The sequence below is a fragment of the Oryzias latipes genome, chromosome 13 (assembly GCF_053564925.1).
Source record: "Oryzias latipes strain Hd-rR chromosome 13, Olatipes_Hd-rR_3.1".
In the NCBI taxonomy this organism is placed as follows: domain Eukaryota; kingdom Metazoa; phylum Chordata; class Actinopteri; order Beloniformes; family Adrianichthyidae; genus Oryzias; species Oryzias latipes.
In genome coordinates, this window is record NC_136249.1 from 29,113,785 (window position 1) to 29,137,750 (window position 23,966).

Below are 23,966 nucleotides of genomic sequence, written 5' to 3' on the forward strand. Positions count from 1 at the left end.
GACGTTGAGAATACGCTAGTCAGACTTCAGGTTTCCCTCGCCACTCCGTTCCTTTACAGGGAGGGGAGGGGGGAAGGGGTTTTGCCGTGCCAACAGTGCCACCCAGATCCATTTTTGAACAAAACCTGCCACTCATCAGAAACCTAGTAAACCAGACAGGTTTTTTCTATTAAGGCTAGAAATAGCATAATCATACTTAAAAGACCCATGGGAACGCTTTTAAAATGATGATCAAAGTCATGATTAAGCTCTGAAGACCCACTTTGATCATCAATCAATAAAAAAACCTGTGTCATTTTCTAGGACATAGTTTCTGCAGAGCGGCAGAGGTTCATTAGAAATTGGCGTCCGAGTTGTGGGTGGGACTGTTGGCATAGAGTAAGCCCGCCCCCATTTCCCATAATTCATCTGTTTACACGCTCTCCTGCTAGTCTACAGCCCCTTATAACCCCAACCTAACATTACCAATGGAACAAAACTGGATAAAGAAATACTCAGAAACAAAATTTTAATCTAAACGTTCACTATTTATGCCTTCCATCGTGCAAAAATGCCACAAGAACATGTTAATAAACACAGAAAACGCCATTTTCATTGGAGTGGGTCTTTAAATATCTTAAAGTATTGGAATTCATCAATTGTCTGAAAACCAAACCAAGTTGAAGAAGTGAAATGTACATGTGCGTACTAAAGGAAAGTCTTCTGCATTACGAAACTCAAATAAACTTTGAACATCAGGGGATAAAAGAAAAGAAAGCTTACACCTCAGCTTCTCAACGACTAAAAAGGACGAGTTGAGGAAGCCTTGGTTTAAACTATTGGCTTTCATTATAAATGAGGACCTGGGCCCTGAACAGGATAAAGCGAGTCTAGGAAATGAACGGATGGGTGTTTTAAAGATGAAACGCTGGACATCCTTCGCAAAGTTAGAGGAGATGCTTGGGTTTGATGCTCTCACACTTCTGAGAGGTAAAAAGCAGATAAAAATCAAAGTTTAAATCAAACTTCCCTAGAGTGTAACACTGCATGCATTTATTACATCTTCAGGCACAGAGAGGTGTATGTATGAAAAGTAGAACAACTTTCCTAGTTAAACAAAAGTTGTGTCTCTTTATTCATATAGGAATTTATTGTTAAGTCTGCATTGCAAAGGTTTGATAGCTTAAAGGCTGCCATGTTTTATTAATCTAACAGTGTTGGTATTACTGAGATGCTCACTTATTTTTCAACTTATTTACAACTTCAAGGTTCAAATCTTTACATTTCGTAGTTGCAGTGGTGACAGAAACTTACTGTGATCCACTCTGCCTGCTATTTGCTTGTTTAGTTTTATTTGTTAAGTTAAAAAAAATACATTAAAAATATTTTAATGAACTTTGTTACCAAATTCTAAACTTCCAGTCTGAGAAGAGTCTTTTGAGGACGTAGCTCAAGGTGTGAATAAAGTACGACATACGTCCAAATTTCTGTTACAAATCTCTGTTATGAAACACAAGCGGTTTTGAATTAAGTCCTAACATAGTCATTCTTTTTAATTTAATTTAATATAATAATTAAAAAAAAAGTTGAAATTTATTTCCTTCTTTTTTGAAGTACCTAATAATAGTTGCAGTGTTTTTACTTTTGCTTGTAATTTCTAAGCTTTTTCTGTCCATTTTATCACAGAAAAGGGAACATAAAGCAAATCATTTTTAAACAAATATTTAAAGGTTTTAATATATCATATTGTGGAATAAAAAAAAGTATGATTATTTGAACATTGAAACCAAACATCTGTGACTTGTGCTGAAAAATTAGGTTCTGGTCAGTAATGGTCCATCCTGTTATGCTCTTAATCTCATTCTTAACACAGTCTAGAAAAACTAATTTATCTTTCATGCTTTTTTTCTAGTCATTTGAATGGTTTTAGATCAAATATGTCTTTATTTTAAGTTTTGCCTGTTTTTCCTCCTAGGCTTGCACTTGTTTTGTTGGATTGTTTTTTTTTTGTTTGTTTGTTTGTTTTTTTGCTTTGGCGTTTTGTGGTATTCATGGCTTCTCTTAAAAGGAAAAATAAACAGAGTAAAAAATATTCCAAAGCACGCAGGCTTCTTCTGTTCCGTTTCAGAATTTGCATTATCACTCAGGCAAATAACGTCAACTGGTATTTTATACTTTCTATATGCAGGTTTGTCAAGTGTAGAAATGCAGAAAAAATGGCGTACAGTGGAAGGAAGGACATTAGCATTTTTATACCTGAAATACAGCTTTGTGGTCGACTAAAACAGCCTTGCTATCACGTTTTCAAAGCTCCTCCAGTAAAAATGTATTCAGAAAATGTTTCAGTCTATGGAAGAGGTAAAAAAAAAAAGTTGTAACATCTGCAAAGGCACTGGGAACTTTCTCAGGTTTTGGGTCATCACATCAGCATTAGGGAAATACTCAAGAAAGAAGAAAGAAAATCAGGTAAATCTGAGATGACTTGGCATGTCAATGGATCAATGTGGCAGAGTCATTTAGCTGGTGCTGAGCAAGAGCAAATTGTTTGAGCAAGCAAATCAATTTGAAGTGCCGAGCCTAGAAAAACCCCATTTATTTACTCATGACCAATAGCAAACACCACAAAGCGGGAGGACAAAAGGAGCATCCGCATTTGGGGTGCTGAGAGATGGATACTGTAAAGGATGTTGGAGTCTCTGTGACATTAAAGCGCCCAGTGGCGTGGCAGTAATGAAACGCCTCAGTGGGTTTATCATTGCATCAGCAGGAAGAAGAAGAAAAAAATTGGAAGTGCTCACACTAGCTGACTTTCAGAGCTCACGAAGACTTTAGATAACCTTGCAGATTTACAGTCTAAATCTCTGAGCTAAAGACTTCTCCAAGCACTTTACATTCAATGAGAGTCGCTGTGCAACAAGCAGACATTATATTGCGGCCTTGGACTGTGAATTGAATGCTAGCTCTTCCTGCTCATACATTTCAAATGCAAAATCCCACTCAGAGCTAACTGTGCTCTCGGGTTTGTGCCTTTTAGAATTTTATGCCCATCTCACTGCTTCTTTCTTCACCCTTGGAGTGGAGGAGGAGGGAGTGAACATTAAAACCATAACAAGAAATCAATGTCACAAATGCAGATACTGGTTGCATCACGCCTACAACTTTTCGTCTTTTGCTGCATGGAAAAACTCCCACCACCCTATTCTCCCTTCTGATACCCTCATCGATCTCCTTTTGCCAGAATCCCTCAGAATGAAAAACACATTGATCCTCGGTTTCTTCTCGTACTGCTAATTACTGAGGGGACCGTGTCACTGTCGCGCCCTTATCTGATTCAGGGTCGTGTAGACGAGTAATGGGATGTGCCAGCTGAAAAAATACCTGACATAATTGTGTGTAAACACAGCAGTCCCTCCCATTTTGTATTGTTGATATTACTATTGGGGCTGACATGAATCCATTAAGAGTTTCTTAATTGGTTTTTTGACATTTTTCTTTTACCACCAACTACACTGAGTGTCTTAGACTAAACCAATAAAGAAAAGGGGTAGATGAAACCTGTCAACCGATCCATTAGTTTGTACTGACTTATGTTGAGGCTAGTTTTTCAGCTCTATGGTCATTGCTGTTTCCAGCAGCTACAGCGTCTGTGATCTCTAGCTTGTCTTAAATTGGGTTAAAAAGGACAAAGAAACCTGACTTTTTTTTTTAGAATACATGGCTGTAGAGCTGAGGATATGTCACCTGCCAATTGAAAGGCAGTGTGCACAGTTTTTAGATTAAATATAAAGTAAATGATACAAAAAAAAATCACCAGGGTAAATTGTTACAGTTCTTACTCTAGAAAAAGGTTTTATTATTCACTTATGAATTTCACAGCAGTGATTACATTTTTTCCCTTTTTTTAATTGAACGACTGAACATGACAGAACATGGCTTAAGGAAAGTGGTTTACATGCTAGACGTCACGTTAAGTAATGCAAAGTAGTATTTCAGAGGCAAGTTCCCCTCTCACCACTTGTTTATTGTCCAAATGACGAAGCAAGACTTTGTTTCAAACAAACAATTTATTTGTTCAAATCAATGATTAAAATCATTTATAAACTCATATTCACTCTATATTAAGCAATAAGGTATACAGAGAAAAGACTATTTCAAATTAAAGGCAACATTGTAGATCCTTAATTTTGACAGAGACTGGCATGTCCAGCATAGAGTCATTTCTACTGGCTTGCTTGTGTTAAACTGTCTACCTATGTTCCATGTTTCTGTTGCCTTGGTTTTCAACTGCCATATAGGCCAGAACATTCAGGCTGTGATCCGAATTTCTTTTTTTATGTGTCCATCACTTTAATGGACACCCTGCAGCCAATCAGAACCAAATATTCACCCGGACTATGGGGTAAATAGATTAAAGTCACAATCCTGTTGGGTGTTGTGAAGTTTGTGGAAATGAATTTTATTTGAAAACAAGTCTTAGAAAGTTTTACAATTTTCCCCATTTTTATTTTGACATTTGAAGTGTCTGCATCCATTCCTGTTAATCTCTAAACCAGTGATTACTTACATGCGTTTTTTTGCTAGAGCGCCGAGAAGGTTTCAAAGCATCTCTTTAAAAAAAAATAACTGTTATTTTATAGGATTGGTTGTACTTTTATGGCTTTCACTTTTATCTGTTAACTTCTACTTAGAGAAAATTTCCGAGATCAAAGGAGCATAACTTTAGGCAAAAGGAACATGCAGTTAGCACCGTAGGCGTAAAATCCACACGCATAAATGAATCAAACAATGAAACTTTTCTATATAAACTTATGGAATAATAAGTGTGTCCACATGCAGTTTTTTTCTTTTTTGTGAAAATGAGAATGAGCTACCTGCTGGCTCTCCTGCCAGAGAACATTTGTGTCAGTCCCTGTAATAAAACTGGTGTTATCATCAAATAGTTATCAACAATCCTTATATATAAAACCAAAGCACCCCACAAAACAGGGAGTACTACTGCCTGTGTAATAGTATGATGACTTTATTTATGTGCATGTCATGATGAGGATCCATCATGATTTATTCTTAAACAGAAAGCGCTGTCTGGTTTATTTAATCAGTGTGGAGGCAGAAGAATGTGATTATGCTAGTGATTAATGGAGGCATATGGGAGGAACTGTGCTGTGTTATTGTAGGGAAGAAGGAAATGATTATCTAATGGAGGTGTGTCAGAAAGTATTTCTTTAGAGCTGCAATCAAAAGGAGAGGCTTACAGGAGCTGCTGAGACTAGTCGTCTTCACTCGGCTTTACAAAGTACAGCATTGAAAGGCTGAAATAAATGGGCCAGACTGGTGCACTTGAGCTGTTAATGAAGTGGAGCTCTTGTAAGGGCTGTTTATCAGAACACCTGCCTGTGTCTCGACTGGGTGTCTTGGACAGAGATTAGCAGACAGATCTTGTTTTCCTTCCCTCACTTTTGTGTTTTTGTGCATGCACAAGAGTTGAAGCTGCCCTCCATATGACACACTGTTGTGAAGAAATGAAAGTGACATGGTCTGTTATGAACAGATAAAACTGAGAGGTCTGCATTAAACATGTGCACACTGTGAAATAAATGTTTAGAAAATACTCTCTGAGAGATCATGTTGGGCCGTGATGGTTTTACAGTTTATAAGGGCCAACATTTAGGATTTTTCTCATTTAAAAAACAGCAAATGTATTATAATGGTTTTAATCTTTCAGCATTTATACAAACCTTTTACATAAAAAAAACAAAGGTTTTCAACATTAAACCTTTTTTACTGGTTTTGACTGGTTAATGACACATGTTTTTAACCCATAAGAGCTTAGGCAAAGAGAAACACATCAGTTCACAAAGTGACTAGACTTCTTTTGTCATAAATTACAACAGGTTTAAATTAGCTTTCATGTCTGATTGGAAAAAGCATCACCCCATGACCATAACAAGAGTTGAATGGTGACGTTGAGCTTTATACCTGCTAGATAGTCTAGATCACCACGATTCCTCAATCTGGTAGATTTATACTCACTGCCTTAATCCTTTGTAGCATAGATTCAAAAAGGTACTGGAAACCTTTCTCTGACAGTTGATGCAGATTTGTCGACTGCACATCCTTGATGCCAATCTCCCGTTCCACCACATCCCATAGGTGCTCTATTGGGTTGAGATCTGGTGACTGTGGAAGCCATTTGAGTAGAGTGAACTCATTGTTAGGTTCAAGAAACCAGTCTGAGAGGATTCTAACTTTAAGACATGGCGTGATATCATGCTGGAAGTAGCCATCAGAAGATTGGTACACAGTGGACATAAAGGGATGGACATGGTCAACAATACTCAGGTAGGCTGTGGTGTTGTAACCATGCTGAATTGGTACTAAGGGCCCTAAAATGTGCCAAGAATAAATCCCCCACACCGTTGCACCACCACCACTCGCATGAAACATTGATACAAGGCAGGATGGATCTATGCTTTGATGTTGTTGATGCCAAATTCTGACCCTACCATCCAAATGTCGCAGCAGAAATGGAGACTCATCCGACCAGACAACGTCTTTTCGATCTTTTGTCCAATTTTGGTGAGCCTGTGTGAATTGTAGCCTCAGTTTCCTATTCTTAGCTGACAGGAACGGCATTCTGTGTGGTCTTCTGCAGCTGTAGCCCAACTACCTCAAGGTTGGACATGTGTGTTCAGATTTGTTCTTCTGCAGACCTTGGTTGTAACCAGTGGTTCTTTGAGTTCCTGTTGCCTTTCTATCAGCTGGAACCAATCTGACCATTCTCCTCTGTCCTCTGGCATCAACAAGGCATTTCTGTCCACAGAACTGCCGCTCACTGGATAAATTTCTCTTTTTTGTCAAGTCAAGTCAAAGTAACTTTATTGTCAAAATCTACAATGTTGACGCATACATAAAAATTGAAATTTCGTTTTCTCTTCATCTTCAGTTAAACGGGGAGACACCTTCAAATTGCACAATCATTCTCTATAAACCCTAGATGGTTGTGGGTGAAAATACCAGCAATCATGCCTAATTGCATTGAGTAGCTGCCATGTGTTTGGCTGATTAGAAATTTATGTTAACGAGTAGTTGGAGATGTGTGCCTAATAAAGTGGCCAGTTCAGTTATAGTCCAGTTATAGTTATAACTGAATCTTCTCAGATGGTACTTCTGCTTTGTTATATTGTGAAGCAGATGAGAATGCCAGTAGTTTTATGGCTCATATCTAAAAAATGAAAGTTTTTACTCTGTCGTTAAAGAGGTGGTTTGATTGAGGCGCAAAATGTCAACCATGGTATGATGTCGCGGGAAAAGTCTGGGGATGACTGAAATCAATGAGCTTTATCCTCTTGAGAACTTTAATGTCTGAGTTGAAGCCTTTATGGCAATTTCTTTAACAGATCTTAAAATCTTTCATTTGATAGATTAAGCAACGTTTCCGCCCTTTAAGTAATGCCTGTAGCGTAGCTAAAAATTCAATCACGGAAAGAAATTAGTTGTAAAGATGCAGGTATGCCATTATCTCTGCCTTGGCCTGTGGGGTCATAATGATTTATTGAAAATTCTCAATAATACATAGTCTTTGGAGAAGTTGCAGATGTGCTTGCTACATATTTGAGTTTGCTGAAATACCTTATAACTGATCAGATGATGAGCAGACAGTAACTTTCTGTGCATGAACTTTTTTGTTTTATCAAAGGTATCTGAAATGCAACAAGACTGCATTATGTAGTCCTTCATGGATCAATTCCTCTCCTATGGATCTCAGATAAATAGGTACATGGGTTCAATTTTCTTGTGATGCAGCATTCCCATAAATATGAAATGGGTCTCAATGCAGTACAGACATGCCATATCTCCTAGGCATTTTGAAAGCCAACTTGGGACATGTTGGAGCTCAAAGGTACTGTAGATGTTTACAAGCTACCTTTATGATGAATATGTGGATGGACAGTAAGAGTGTGGATTTCTTTCCCATGGGTAATCATGAATTTCATTCTATAGGCACTACAATCTTAAGCGAAGAGATTTCTTTCATGCCTCCTGAAGTGCCTTGGTACTTTATGACCTACTACTTTTTTTGCAGCTGCTCCCTAAAGGGGTTGACGAAGGTAATCATCTAGGGGAAACATCTTGCTCCATTTAACCCTATCCTCTTCATCCTCTGTCCTGACATCAGCTCCTTTCAAATGCTTTTTTACTTCCTCCAAGAATCTCCGAGTTGGTCTTACTCTCGGCATCGCACAACTTTTTACTTTCAGTGCAAATTCAATCTCGCTTCCTGAATTTTCCCTCTGACATGTTTATTCCTTATTGTATATCAGAATCCTCCATCTCTTCAGCTGCTACCTCCGAAGCTTTGTACAAAGTGGGCATGTAATGCATAAGAAGACTTGGGCCAAATATGAATTGCTTCTCTAGCCTTCTGGCTCCTCCTCATTGCTCCAATTGTAGGTGTTTTCAAAGCTGTAGTGGTGTCCAAAAGTCATTCTTTAAGGAGCTGTAGCGACCTGGGTATGGGGAGAAACACATTTCTTCCCATGGGTGTGCTCTGAAGCACAGAAGTTTACATTTAAATGTGACTATTGAGTTTTTGCATGACTTTTTAAAGTTATAAAACCAATTTTGTGTAATTTTTGGAGCACTGGCAGCTAAGTGCTAACGTAAATGACCAGCGACCATTGATGATGTCATTGAGCTGAATTGGAAGATACTATTTTTTCTATATCGCTCCAATTAGAGGGATAAATGTGGGGATGGGCAGAAGCCATAGGGGTAGGTAAACAATTCGGGTTCGACCTTTGTGTCATATAATTCTGGCAGGACACAATTTCTCCTATATAATTAATTTTTCAAACGGTTGATACTTTCGTGAGCTACAAAGAACGCTACCCGTTCATTCCACCGAAATACAAGTCCCTGATGGGTCAAAATTCAAGAGCTTTGAACACGGAAGCCCGAAACAAGCATTTATGCATAATTACATAGACTATTTATTGGAAGTGGGTGCTGGAACATGCGTTTCCGATCCCAGTGTGAAGATAGGATTACTCTGTCCACTGTCCACTTTTAATCAGTGCTGCGCTCTTTAAACCTTACACCAAACACTGCTGGTTTTAGTGCCACCTTGAGCACTTTTCCTTTTCATCTCCCTGTCACTTTTTTGTTGCAACGACACATGGCACTTCCCTCCACCTGTTTCAACCTGCTTAAACGCCGCTTCACCTCTTTCCCCACACTCTGTTGCTCTCAACTGTCAACTTTTCCAAGTACTTCTTCACTTCAGCTTCTTGGAAACCTCACAATTCTACTTCCTTTTATCCACACACTCCTAACCTGTTCTGTTGCCGCTAACTTCTATTCCCCTTTTTTCTTAAGAAAACCTTAACCTCTTCAGGTTTTTCTCCACTAACCCTTTTTACAATCTGCAAACATATGAGTCCATGGAGAGTCTTTTCTAACCTCATTCATCAGTCTGCCCATCACCACAGCACACAGAAAGTATCCCAGAGCTTACCTTTGATGCAGACCCACCTCCTTTCTCATCTTGGTACAAACAAATTGTACCAATCTATAGTTTCATTGTAAAGTTAAAATAATCTAAATAGCCCTTCTTTCTTTTTTCTTGTATTATGAAAGGATGAAAATTTGTCTGAATTAAAAATCCCTAAAAGTAACCAACACCAAACAAGACGTTTTGAATAACGTTGAGTGAAATTATGAAAATTTTTAAATCCAAATCAGTCGAATTGTGCTGCAATGTTCTCAAACTACTGTATCTCTATGGAAATGCCTTGGCACCATCTTTGTTACTGTTTTTCTAAACTCCTTTTTTCCATTTATAGACAAAGTAGTTTACAGCCATGCTGTCTGACATGGTTTTTGCATGTGTACCTGTAGTGAATATCCTGCCGCGTGGCCTAATTTCAGCAGAGATTTGGTTATCAGACACATTCAACCCTGCCCTCCTTTTACGTTCAGAAGAGTTCAAGGTTAAATTAATGACTCCAGGGTGCCATGTTGCTGGTTGCGAAACAAGTCCAAATAATCACAACTCCATCACTGTTCTCAATGGGTACGAGGTCTGGATATCAGTCTCTAACATGCAATGTTTAGTTTTTGACAATTTGTTGTTGGTGTGTAGTGGACAGTGTGTAGTGGAATCTTCAGATGTCTTTTCCATTTCTATAAATTTACCCTTACAGTAAATGCTTTAGTATTCTCTTTTTAACTTTGATCTTTAGAGATAAATGTATTTGTTTTTCTTTTTTTTTCTATTTCCTAATGGAATGCTGTAGTGTATTATATGTGAATACATCAGTCCGGGAAATGGCCAAAGAAGCTTTTATGAACATGTTTGTACCTTAATTCATTTAACTATCATTAACTGACTTCTCCTTTTTGGTTTTCTAAAGACCCTCTCAGATGAAAACTGTGTTTTTGGTGTTTTTAACATGCTCTTGTGACCTTTTTTCTGATGACGATGTAGGACATGGATAAAGAAAATTAAGTTTAAAATTGCATTTCTGAGCATTTCTTTCTTCTAATCATGAATAAGGAGCGGACGAAAACAAATGCTGTTTTGAGACTGTTCTTAGAGGTCTTATGGATCTGATGGTTTAATGTTGGAAGCATTTACTTTTACACGTGTCTCTATCTAAAAGCTGCTTGAATCCATACCATCCTTTGCTTTTCTGACCTCTTTTATTGAAAAATAAAAAAAAGTTTCTTTCCCTTAAGAAAGGTTGTCAAAATATAGCACGCTCCAGATGCCAGTCACTCCACACAACAGACCTTTCAAGTGTGCTGACAGTGTTGACAGCTTTCTGTAAGTCCACTTCTTTAAATGCACAATTGGACTTCATAACCTTCACCACTATTGTCCGAAAAATTTTAGAAAGATGGTTGTTTTTTTTAAATTTATTAGTTAAAACTGATAGAGTATTGTGTCATTCCGCCCCCAACAGATATAGCATTTACAGCAAATTAAGTATAATATTATTGTAACACAGGTGAGTTTTATGTCTCTGGCTTCCTAAAATACCTTTGACAGCTTAGACATGCCAGTTGCAGCTCTGACATGCAACATTTTCCTCAGCAACTGTCTGTCACCATCTGCAGCAGAGTTATATCTCAGTGCTGGGTTAAAAAAGAATATTCCAGGTTCATCTACAATCAATCACCTGGGTAGTTTGTTCAAGCTTCCAGTGGATTAAACATTTCCACCCAGCTGAGTAACAGGATGATAAAAAGGAGTTTGGGATCCCACCTAAAATGCAGTTTTTCTTTGAAGTTAGAGAGTCACCAGTTCTTTGGAGAGACTGACATGGTCGAGCGTTTCACTAATGGAGGCAAAAAGCTCAGGAGAACGTCACTGTGCTGTTTCAGTTAGCCAGTTAATAAAAGGGAATATCTCTTACCTTTAGCAACAGCCCACATAGCTGCGACTTTGAATTCAAACGGCTCCGTCTTGATAAAGGATGATCGAAAAGCAACTTCCTGGTGATATCAAACAGGATAGCCTCATATCTTAATGACTTCACATACCAATCCGTTTTTTGTTTATTTCTTAAGGTGGCAGCGTAATAAAAAATTGGCTTGGAGGGGAATTAAATCGAGTAGGGCCATTAACATGAAGCTTTCAAAGCAGACTTAATAAGATAAGCTTTACTCTCCTCCCTAACCAACATCCCGGGGCTGCAGTGACAAGAAAGAGCTGGTACCAGAAAGTTGAGCAGTATGCTCAGCATTGAGGGATTATGAACAACAGTGAACGAAGCAGATGGAGAGCTGAGTCCCTTTAAATGAACATCTTAATGAGACTAATTAATTTGGATTAATTTAGTTTGGTGGACTCGTTGCCATAAAGACAATTAGTTGAACTTAATATGTAAATCCATAATGCTCAATGTTGATTCCGATGAAAATCCTATTTTTCGGTGTTTTAGTCGTGTTCTTGTGGCATTTTTCCCATGATGGAAGACATACATGAAGAAAATTGAGCATTTCTTTCTTCAAATTGTTAATCAGGAGCAGACAACAAAATTTTATTAGAAAAAGGCTTGTATTTGTGACTTTGAAGCTACTACGGCAAGCCACAAGCTCTGCTCCATTCTAATAAGATCCACTTGTAGTCAACTAGATCCGTGTACGTCTTAATTTTCCTGATTGAACCGCTGAAGCTGATTTTGTAGAGAAAAGCAAAGCAGAAGGTTTCCAACATTCTGATGAAACAATTGTGTTTTCTTCTGGACTGCTGCAAGAACAGCAGTGCACACTGATTCTTTAAAGTGACTTTAATGACTTTTACTTTGAGAGACTGACACAAACTAACAATTTCTATTCTGTCACAGGAGGAGCTGTAACACGTTCCCCTTCTATATTTTGGAATTGAACTGAAGAAACAGCCAGTCGCTGGCACACCTTTTACTAAGGGATGAATGAAAATTTCCTTAACCACTCCTTAAAACAAGTGCAGCACATTGAAAGATGCACATTATGCATATTTACAAAATGCTCTGACTGTCCATCTCAGCGGTCAAAATGGATTACAGTGTGCACTCGTTCATCACGGGGGTTAAGTTCTAAAAATAACCTGCAATCTTAGACATAAGATTACGGATGTTTTAAGGTTGTAAAACCCCTCGTTACACACTTTTCTCAACCAGACAAACATTTCTACTTTTTTTTCCCCACTTTGTTTAAACTCTTTAAGTTCAAACCAATGATTTGCTCATGATTGAAAATTTGTATAGATTTGGCAGCCTGCATGCATTTAGACACAGCGGAGGAGATTGATTGACAAGATCACCAGCCAATCAGGATGAAGAACACACTGCTGTGAAAGATAAAATAAGAGAAGCATGCAAGTTTGCTTTAAGGAAATCTGCAAAACCACGATATAGCGAGGGACAACTCCCTATATCGAGCAGATATAAGTCTTTATTTCGAAAGTTTCTTTTACTTACCAGTTTAGCTTAGTCTATTGGGTTAAATTTAGCAATCAGCTATTGTATTTTATATCTGCTTTTAGGTTTTGTACATTTAGTGAAGCCTTTTGAGACAACAGGGTTGTAATATTGGGCTATATAAATAACATTTCATTGAATTATACTTCCTGTCTTTTACTATGAAGCAGTGAGAAATTTGTCTCAGCATTAATTATTTTTGACAAATTTGGAAAGTTGTTCTCTTGCCCTTTCCTATTTCATGCAGATTTTATGTCTTCCATATTTTTATTCAAATATTACAATGCGTAATTAATAAAACAATAGCAATTTGCATGAAATGAGAAAAGTCATCAACTTGCCCAAAAAAAAGGGGAAACCCAAAATATTATAAAAATGTATATTTTGCAGCAGTTTGACCTTCACTGGAGTCCTGCCACTGCAATTGGGCCACACTTTTGATGGCCATCATAAATTAAGAATGCATCTCATTACCATTAATGTCCCACACATTAGCCTATTTACTTATTGATTTTGTTGACACTGCGACCTTTGCTGCCACACCATCATTCTTAGAGCTTGTAAATTACAAATGAGTGGGTCTTGTGCCTGGTTCATCTCAAAGTCACAGTAATTGTTAAACTTATGTCACGCCTCTCCTGCTCAGGAAAGAAAGTTCAATGTAGAGACCCACTCTGATGAAAATCATGTTTTTGGTGTTATTTTGTCCTTCTGGCATTAAGCTCATAATGGAGATGAAAATTAAGCTTAAACTTCTGACTGTTTTGTTTATTTAAATTGTTATGATCAGGAGGAGAGGAAAAAAAGCTGTTAGAAAAAGGCCCAAGACAATCGGTGGCCACAAGCTCCCCGCTCCATTCCGATGCATCCACTTGTAGACGATTAGATCCATGTACGCCTTTGTTTTCCTCGTCTGAGCCCGTATCGGGATCAATGCCGAGCAGCTGGATAGTTCCAATATTGCTCGCCATTTCTGTTGCACCGCTAATGTTAGCATGGGGTTGTAAGCTAGTGATGAGCATGTAAATGGAGAGCTCTCAGCAACGGGGAGGGGAAGGGGGTGCGGAGTTGCCGAGCCAGCTGTGCCGCCCACAACTCTGAGGCGAACTTCTGTCGCTCTGCAGAAACTCCCAGAATACGAAACGCATATTATGATTTAGGGTAGAAAACGGCATAATATTTAAAAAAAAAAATTTAAATATGACCACAGTGGGAGTTTAAGGAGGATCCGCTGGATTTTCAGTCTACACGCTCAGCCCCCACTATCGCGTTCCTCACTCGAGCTAAATGAGTGAAATGCAAAGTGATTGGTTCTCATTAATATTCAGTTCAATTAAAAATAGTTGGCATTGACAAAGGTTTGATGAATGGTATGAAACTGTAGTCACAGTTTGATATTTAATAACAATCAGCATTAAATTGCATTGCGTAAGCAGTTTAAAACTTGACATATACATGGGCATGACAGGTAATTAAATTCATGCCAGTGCAATGCACTGTGACTTATTACATTACAGGTCCTGTTTTCTATATGTGAAAGACTACAACATGGGTTTTACAGTACAGACAGTCCTCTGCTGGATTAAGAGGAAGAACGATTTTGGTTGCTGGTACTGAGGTGTAATTCCTAATTCCCACGTTTCACATTAAACTGTGTGGGAGGCTTGTTATTCGTGCAGATGTCACAAGAAGAGGGACTCTACCATCTTTCTGCTTCATGTCTGTCTCTGAATGTGTTTCTGCTGCCCCAGTTCTGAGCCTCGTTTTATTGGCAGTCCATTTCTTGTGGTTTTCCACTAGTTTAACACCTACATAATTTATTTCATTAGTCTTTTGTCGCTGGCTGTCATTTCCACTTCATCCTGTCAATCTAATGTTTTTTTTTATATATCTTTATTCATATTTATTTATTTACCTAGCTTCCATCTTCCTCAATCTATTGTCTTTCTTTCTCCGTTGGGAATTCAATTATCCTGGCTGTTGTGTTTTGATGTTGTTGTGACATTCGATAACGGATTCATTATCTCATCTCCTGGCTTGACAACATCAGGCCTGTTTTTTTCCCTTCTCTTCTGCGGAATCTTTTCAACTTTATGAAACAACGAAGCTGAAGTTGTTCTCCGCAGCGACTTGTTTTTAATTAACAAATCTTAATAAATTGGAAAAAGCTTGTATGTAGGAAGTGAAAGTTTACAAGATGTTGATGCATCTGAGCCTTTATAGGTATATGCTCTTATGCATGCAAGATTTGTATGGAATTGTTATGAAAGCAAATGTTACCTAAGAGCTAGAGTACAGCAAAAGTCTTTTGGTCATTAATTTACTTTTTATGCACACATTTCACTGATGTATGAAGAAAAATCCTGACCGATAAAGCTTAAATCTTTAATGGGCCTATATCATGCAAAAGTTAAATATTGAAACTGGCTATAAACACTCAATCACTTTATTAGTAGAGAATATTTTATCAACATGTTGTATAACACATGATGCTTGACATAAGACTCAAATAAACAGTCATAGAACACAAATATAATTAGTTTTATTGTTCTAATAATTGGAAATTTTTCTTAAAATAGGTGTGTATTGCTATAAAAAAAGAATATTTCTGAACCATGAGCATCTTAACATAAGAATAGAATTACACATTTTAAGATACATTTCTCCTAAGGATTATATGTACATTTACTTTCAAACTTTTGCTAAATGTATTTCAGTATGTGATGAGTCAAATAAAACTTTCCAATTTCAAGCAAGTCTGTTCTTGAAAATTAGACCACTCACCATTAACCTTTACTAGTCTTCAAACTCATTGAGGAGTTTACTAAAAGATTCGTATCATAATTTATGGTTGACAATTTGATTCATAGTCTATGTTGGTTCATTTTGAATGATCCATTTCACTGACCTAAAATGGATCTTTAGCCAAAACTTCAACCAGTGGGACTCAGAGATAAATACCTGGTACTGAACAGTTTAGGGGAAGTTTTCCACATTCCTTGTATTTCTTGCAAAACAATCAAGTGTAATTTAAATAAGATTTAATGGCAAGTCCATTCACATTTTAGTTTCATAAAGTCCGTCCCACTGTTGTTTTTCCACATTAAAATAGTCCAAAGGGAACATTTTTTAGAACATTCTAGCACACTGTATGGTCACATGTCTTTGCAAATTCAAAGTGTTTCCAAGCATTTGACTGTAATGATGGATTGATCTTTTTTTTTTGCTGCCATCACACATGTGTTATGTGATGGCCTACTGTGCCTCAATTCAAATGGTATTTTCCAATATCAATTATGACTGATATGATTTATTTCATTTTGAAACGAATATATAATCATACACTGTAAGTCGATTTGACTAATAACTTGCCTCAGACAGATCGGTGGATCGTAGGAATAGAAATCAATTAATCTATTAAATTGATTAATTGTCAACACTTAGATTAAGACAAACCTCAAGTGTGCTGATTGATTAAAAATGTATGTATTGTTAAGAATGGTAACCTATAAAAAGTTTATATCAAAGAATTCCTTTTCTTTAATATATATATATATATTATAATTTCTGCTTTATTGCTTGATTTAATTTTACCTCTTGAACAGCAGGATATTGGGTTGGAAAATCCTTGCTGGCAAAAATACTGCAGGAGCTATGTGCTCGTGTTTTAATATGGGAATATCTTTGTCAGGCTCTGGAAAAGTCTGTCAAGGTCATATCTGTCGCTGTCTTTTGCATGTTTGATCTGTCTCTTCTTTTGCCTTGTTAATATTTCTCAAAACCTCAAAGGAAGGAAGAGCTCATAAAGCATGACACAGTAGAGTATGCCAATTCAGAGACGGTATGTCTGTCTCTTCATTATGTACATTTTTTAATAACACTCTCTGTGTTGCAGGAAATGAGTTTGGCCATCCAGAGTGGCTGGATTTCCCCAGGGAAGGCAACAATCAGAGTTACCACTATGCCCGACGGCAGTTTAACCTGTTGGATACGGATCACCTCCGCTACTGCCAGCTCTACGCCTTTGACCGGGACATGAACCGCGCCGAAGACAAGTACGGCTGGCTGGCAGCTCCACCTGTAAGAACGGCACACACCAACTTTGCAGAATTGTGCAGATACTCGATAACACACATGTGAAAATAGGGGGGAAAAAATATTGATTATGTAGTCTTATAAGATCATTCTTTCCTAGGATAAATGTATTCTCCAGTCTCCATCTTTACACACCTGTTCGGCCTTCTCGGAGAGATAAAAGCCCCTTAAATGGAGCTCCTTTTAAAAAGTGTCTTGTTTCTCTGCCTGCTGTCAAGTTGAGCAGTAATAGATTTCACTCGCTTCCTTGAGTTTCTGTCTTTGGCTGCAATTGAGAGAATAAATTATGTTTCTCTCATGAGGGGTTTGTAGCAAAGTAATGGGATAATGCAAATGGAGAGTGTGGCTAAATTGACAGGGATTAGAAGGGAGTCTGTGCAGTTGTTTCAGAAATGCCCTTCTGCACAACCCCAGTGGCTGATCCACCGATTCAAGCCAGTTGACCTTCATGTTTAGAGACTGACCAGCTGACAAACTAATGCAGAAGAATGACAGAAATATAAATGAACATATACACGACAGAAAAAAATAGAGAATGATTAAACCATTTGTATCAAAATGAGAGAAAGTACCGAGCCCGGACTGTACTGTACTGGCAGGAAGGACAATTACTCCAAAGCTTAGCCGCTTCAGGCGGAATGTCACCACCGCATGGCGTGTTTGAGCTTTCCACGTGAAACTTTGTATCAAATAATAAAGCCAAAACTCACTTTTTTATTGCAACATGAAATTATGGGACACACAAGTCTACATGAAGTGGTTTATAGACCAAATGTCGGTATCATTGAGAAATAGTTGAATATTAAGTCTTTATTTTGACACTTAACCAGAAATAATTTTACTTTAAGCTGTTAGACATTTTAGAAAGTTAAAGATGAGAATAAATCAGACTTATTTACCTCCAGTCAATCCCTAATGTGTTTGCATTGAACAACTAGCATTCATTTCTTTGCCTTAAATTGGTTTATCAACCGTTTACAATACTTTTCTGGAGATCTTTTGCTTGCCTGAACTTAGCTGAGGAGAGGAGAGATAGAGGTGATGGTTAATTATTAGCACAGATTCAATTTATATTTATCTATAGCACCTTCTATGAGAATGTCACCTACGATGCTTTATAGAGAGAAGCAGAGCAAATGACAAAGGTGCAATAGAAAAATCAATAAAGAATCAGAATGAAGCATGAATTATGAGAGGAAAAAAACATATTAAAAGGTATTAAAACATATTAAGAAATGATTGTCACGTTAATCATTTGTTAAAAAAACAAGCTAATTTGTACTTTTAATTCAAAGAATACTAGAAAAGGGTTTTTAGGAGTTGAGGGATATTTTTTAATTTTTCAATGAAGTTAAAAGAATAAAAACCCACACCAATTAAAAAAAAGTTGGGTTTTTATTTATCTTAGTTTTTTTTATATATGTTTTTGTGGCATATTTTATGATGGAGAACATGAAGAAAAATTAACTCAAAAGTGCATTTCTAAGAATTTCTTCATTCAGGTCGTTGTGACTTAGAAGCAGATGAAAAAAAGCTGTTTGAAAAAGAGACATTTGTGACGTAGAAAATACACTTGGCAGCCACAAGCTCCCTGCTCTGAGCTCTCACCAATGGGAAGAGGAAAGGGGAGCGAGGTTATTCCAATCCAAGGCTTCTCTGAATTCTAATGAACTCTTGCCGCTCTGCAGAATGTTTGTCTTTAATAAAGGATCACATGAATAATAAGCTATATTTCTTAGGAGTACTTGAGTCTAGAAACACCTTTTTAGCCTGTTTTATTTTTTGTGTTTTTTCCCCCAAAGGTGATGCCATCAGTTCTACATGTGAGATATTTTGAACATTGAAAGGATAGTTTCAATGAATTGATCATATGATCAATTCATTACTGATAGCGCTAAACGTGTCTGATGCATCATTTACACGTACAAACGTAAATATTTAGCAGGAATCCAGAAGACATTTTTAAACCCAAATAGACTCTTACACAAATATAACTGGAAATAAGTGTAAACGGGTAAAAATGCATCACATTCTTAGTAGTTGGCTCAGACTTTGCCACACATTTTATTTCTGCACTGTAAGTTACATTTCCATTCACATTTATGGTATTTATGGTTCTGCCTGCTTTTCTCAGTTTATACAGTAACAACAGCTGCTCTGTTTAGACACCAGATAGACCTTTAGAAAAAAAATATTTTATTAATAATTCAGAAAACAAAATATCAAAGGTGTTGTGGAAGTGTAGGAAAATCTAAATATACAGAATAATGTGCTTGAAGGTGCTGGCATCAAAGTATTCACATGGATCAAAACCAGCATTACACGCAAGATTATCTGGAAACCAGATGCATGATAACTCAGTTCCAGGGGCTCCTCCAGAACTGATGCTGTGGGCAAATAAAATGAAAAATAAATCGTATTTGGAGACTAATAAAAGATCAGACAAAGACTTTGTAGAACATCATTCAGAGATAATGCCAATAATGTTTATAGATTCTGCTGTAATAACCAGATAAGTCTGAATCCTTCACAGAGCTTATCAATGACATTGCAAGGTAATTGCTCTTATTAGATATATTCTATAGCGCTGGCGGTTCAATAATTCACAGAGGTGGATGGATCCAAGGGCGTTTTGAAGATGAAGTGTAAGCCTGACGTGATCTACAAGCAGTTCTCCTTGTTGTCTCTGGAGGGATGGAACTTTTTGGTGATGGAAACATTTGGTTGCATTTGTTTGGGAGTGGGATTAAAGCTGCACATTTTCACAGTGTGAAGTGTGCTGAGTCACGAAGCCAAATGAAAACGCTCAGGTCACATCTGTGTACTTGCAGTTATTTTTTTTGCTGCAGCTGGCTCTAGTCCAGCTGAGTATGCATTTTCCCTTGACACCATTGTCCTACTTACTAAGCTATGACAAAAAACAAAACTGAAATCCATGTTTTTTACTGTAAACAATACTGCAGTCGACTGAATTTAAGTTCCAGTGAAGAAGCAGAGCAGAGAGGTTTCTCAAATATTGGATTTCAACACTTTTTTCCCTCCCCCATGAAAAATCCACTTTTCTCAGGGTGCTGACTTCACAAATAGGGATTTACCCTGCTCTCTTTGGCTGGCTAAGTTTCACACAAAACTGTTTCAGGTCAGCATTGTGCTGCAGGCACTGACAGAGACGGGAACTCTTCAGACTCTTAAGACCTGACGTCAAATCAGGCATTGCTCTGATATGAGACAGCCATATGTTTGGTTTCTTGAGTGTATTTCTCCCAGTGCACGTTAGCCATTTATCATCAAGAAAATGTAATTACCCTATTTTTTTGGACTATAGGTCACCCTGGAGTGTAAGCCGCAGCAGCCAAAAACTGCAGAATAAAGAAGAAAAATCATATATAAGTCACACTTTTGAGAGAAAAGTGCAGAGATTATGAACAACTTCGCCAAAACTGCGTTCACACCAAACGGGATTCAGGCAACAGATTGCATCCGCTGCCTCTTTTTTAACAGGTGTCAAATTCGATGCTCAATGATTGTACCGTGAAGGAGGGTCTAAAGGCAGAGAGGCCCAGTTAAGTTTAGTTTAGCAATCAGCTATTGAATGCTATGACTTTATGTTCCTTATGATTCATGTTTATTATACAATTACTGGTTTGAAGCCCATTGAGATGACTGTTGTTGTAAATCTTGGGCTATATAAATAAAATAAATTGAATTCAATTCAATTGTCCAAAAATGTTTTCATAAACTAGATGCTTCAGTTGCGTGTGGGAGAAGCTATCTTCAACTTTTTTAGTCTTATCGCTGCATGGAAGCATTGACTGAAAATCTCAATGAACGGAAAACACGAATTATGTTGAGTAATCAGGTTTATTTATTTTGAGGAGCCCTTCAAAGGCATCAGTGAACGCATCTCTGCGTCCTGGTTCATGGCTTTGATTGCAGCAATGTCTACCTTTTCTACTACAGGAGCTGCGTCTGAATGACGGCGCTTTCAGCGGTACTTCTGTGTCTCTGTAACCTAGTTTAATGACTTGCTATTAGTCAAAGGAAGGAAAAAATAAAAACAAGAATAGTAACATCTCGATGCACATAAGAAAAATATAAAGTTTAGAAGGAGAACAATCAGATTCTCCTCCATGTTTGTTTTGGACGCTGCTTCTTCTGCTGCATTCCTGTCAGAAGCAAATATTGATATACACCTACAGTGCCCTCTAGTGGTTGTTGGCCGGAAACAACCGCTAAAGGGTTTTTAACTGGAAAAGAATGAATATATGAGGCAATATTTCTTTTTTTTTAAACCACATATATGTCGTTCCTGAGTATGAGTCAAGCTCTAAACTATGCAAAGAAAGAGCAACTTTTACTTAGAAAACCACTGTATTTAGAGTTGGGTTTTTTTTCTTCTTCTTTTTTTTTTACTTTTTTTTTTTTTTTTAATCAGAAACTGATTTGAAGGGTGGGGTTTAAAAATGTTTTGCATTGTTAAATATATCTCTGAGAGCATGAGGAAGTTAGCATTTCGTCCGATCTCGTGAAGAAATGGACAGACTCTAGACTTTTAGCTCCTTCCCTAACCTCCATCCTCCGCGAGTCCGGTTCCAGAGGTGCTTATCATCTCCTTCAGCCGTGAATATGCTGCCTTGAAATTGGCTAGGGGAGGCAGGTGCTAAAAATAGGGGCTTGGGTGACATTGATAATCTCTGCTAATGACACGTTAGCAGTAGCTCGCTCCACAGGAAAGTGGCGCCTTTATCATGTGCAGCTGTCTAAAGCTGACAGTGTCTGCCTTGCACCATCCTGGGCTGCTGCTTTCTGCTGATGAGAACCACCTGAAATTCTGTGTGGGGATGCTGCTCGCTCTGTTTGAAAATATGTAGTCTGCTGATATAACGTCCTTCAGTGAACCTGTCTAAATCCAGCATAAGAATGGTAATAACTATTTCTGGAGAAATACTTTATTAGCTTCTGTTTTCTCTCTTTTTTTTTTCTTTCCTCTTTCCCCTCCAGGCCTTTGTTAGCGCCAAGCATGAAGGGGACAAGGTCATTGTGTTTGACAGGGCAAACGTGCTCTTTATCTTCAACTTCCACCCCAACAGAAGCTTCCAGGACTACAGGGTCGGTGTAGAAGCTGCAGGAAAGTATCCTTTTAACTCTTATATGTCATGTCGCTACTTTTTCGTAATAACAGTGCCTCACAGAGAAACGGTGTCCATGCCACTGCTTTTTTTTTCTTACACAAAACATGATTGCACTGGTTGTTGGAAAAAAAGTCCCAGATGATATTTCAGTCAAATAAATAAATCTTAAAACAGAACAATGTTATTCACTCATCAAATTGTTGTTTGAAAGAAGTAAAGTTCTGCTGGACAACCATGAGAAAAGTAGAGATACAATAGTGCACATCAATAACCTGCTCTTTCAAAAGCTAACCTTTTAGCTCCTCTCAAAACCAAAGACCTTCATGTGAAAGGATTTTCTTTTAAACCAGTCCTTAGACTGTATCAGATAAAATGCACAAAACATAAGAAAACCTTTTAGAAGAAAAATAACCAAAGCAAAATAAAGAGGTAGAACAACCAGCTATGAGTTAACGCAATGTCAAAGAGAAAAAAAGCATCATTAATGATTAAAGAAAAGCAAACAGTGCCGTCATGAAACCGTTTCCAAATAATTCAGAGTTCATTGTGGTGGAAATTATTCAATACAGTTGGTTATCTTCCAAGGAACAAGGATCCCAGCAGGTGCTGAGCAAGGAGCGAGTACACTGCTTAGAAAAGGTGCACAAAGCCAGTTACATTCCACAAAACAGATTCACACCAGCAGTTTCAAAAGGAACAGTATTATTTTTGTACAGTGTACTAGTTTACCCATAAAATGGAATACACAAGTACTCTGTTTGGTCAAAAGTTTGACCAAAAATGATCAAATGTATCCATGGTGGTGGAGGGGGGGTGATTTTGGCTTTTCAAATCTGAAATCCACTAAAAACAAAAGTAGTCAAACAGAAAGATGGACGAAAAAACAAAAGACAAATAGACATTGGTCATTCTTAACTTGGTAGAGCTTTGTGTTCCTAACACGTAGTCTTATCTGTTTTATCTGTTTGCAGTAATCAAACTGTAAACTTTACAATTAAATATGATTTTAGATTAAACTTTTTGACTTTTACTACTCATGATAGACAGTTTGTTTCTTTGTTTTCTGTCCAAAATAAACATACAACTATGGAAGGAACTGTGCACATTTTGATTGTTATAAACACACAAAAATACAGACAGACACAAATTTTATCAGCTTAACATTCACCGATTTGGCATACATTTTGTTCATTCAGTTTGTCCCTTTCGGGGTCACGGGGCTGCCGGAGTCTATCCCGGCAACTTATGGGCAAAGGCAGGGGACACCCTGGACAGGTCGCGAGTCTGTTGCAGGGTCACACATATCACACACCCATGCACTCTCACATTCACACCTATGGACAATTTGGGGTGACCAATTAGCCTATGAAGCATGTTTTTGGACGGAGGGAGGAAGCCGGAGTCCCCGGAGAAAACCCCACACATGCACGGGGAGAACATGCAAACTCCACACAGAAAGTTCCCCCATTGATGTTTCAGGTCCCCCAGCTGGGACTTGAACCAGGGGCCTTTTCGCTGTGAGGCAAGAGCGCTAACCACTACACCTCCACAGTTGAATTGCTTGTCTGGAAAAAACAAACTGCATCCACTACTGCCCCTAATCAAAAAATTTGTTAAAAATCATCTTCAGGTAAAACTCATTATTTCATAATGTTGCTTCTTCTTAGCAGCACAGCAGACACACTGGTCTCTTTATTAAACATTTTTTAGACATCACATGACATTCTGCATTCTAAGAGAATGCCCCTAGGAGCTGAGAGGTGGATCAAAGACTGTGTGAGACATATCGATAGTA

The 23,966-nt window shown here is 37.8% G+C and overlaps 1 protein-coding gene across 2 annotated transcripts in view; it reads left to right on the forward strand.

Moving 5' to 3' along the window:
- The window catches only part of gbe1b (glucan (1,4-alpha-), branching enzyme 1b), a 127,410-nt gene that overhangs the window by 67,827 nt on the left and 35,617 nt on the right, over positions 1-23,966 (forward strand). For both annotated transcript variants that reach the window (XM_078956608.1, XM_023962003.1), the window contains exons 13-14: positions 16,840-17,024; positions 22,041-22,171. In XM_078956608.1, the coding sequence (XP_078812734.1) occupies positions 16,840-17,024; positions 22,041-22,171 (316 nt within the window). The remainder of the gene's footprint in view (positions 1-16,839; positions 17,025-22,040; positions 22,172-23,966) is intronic.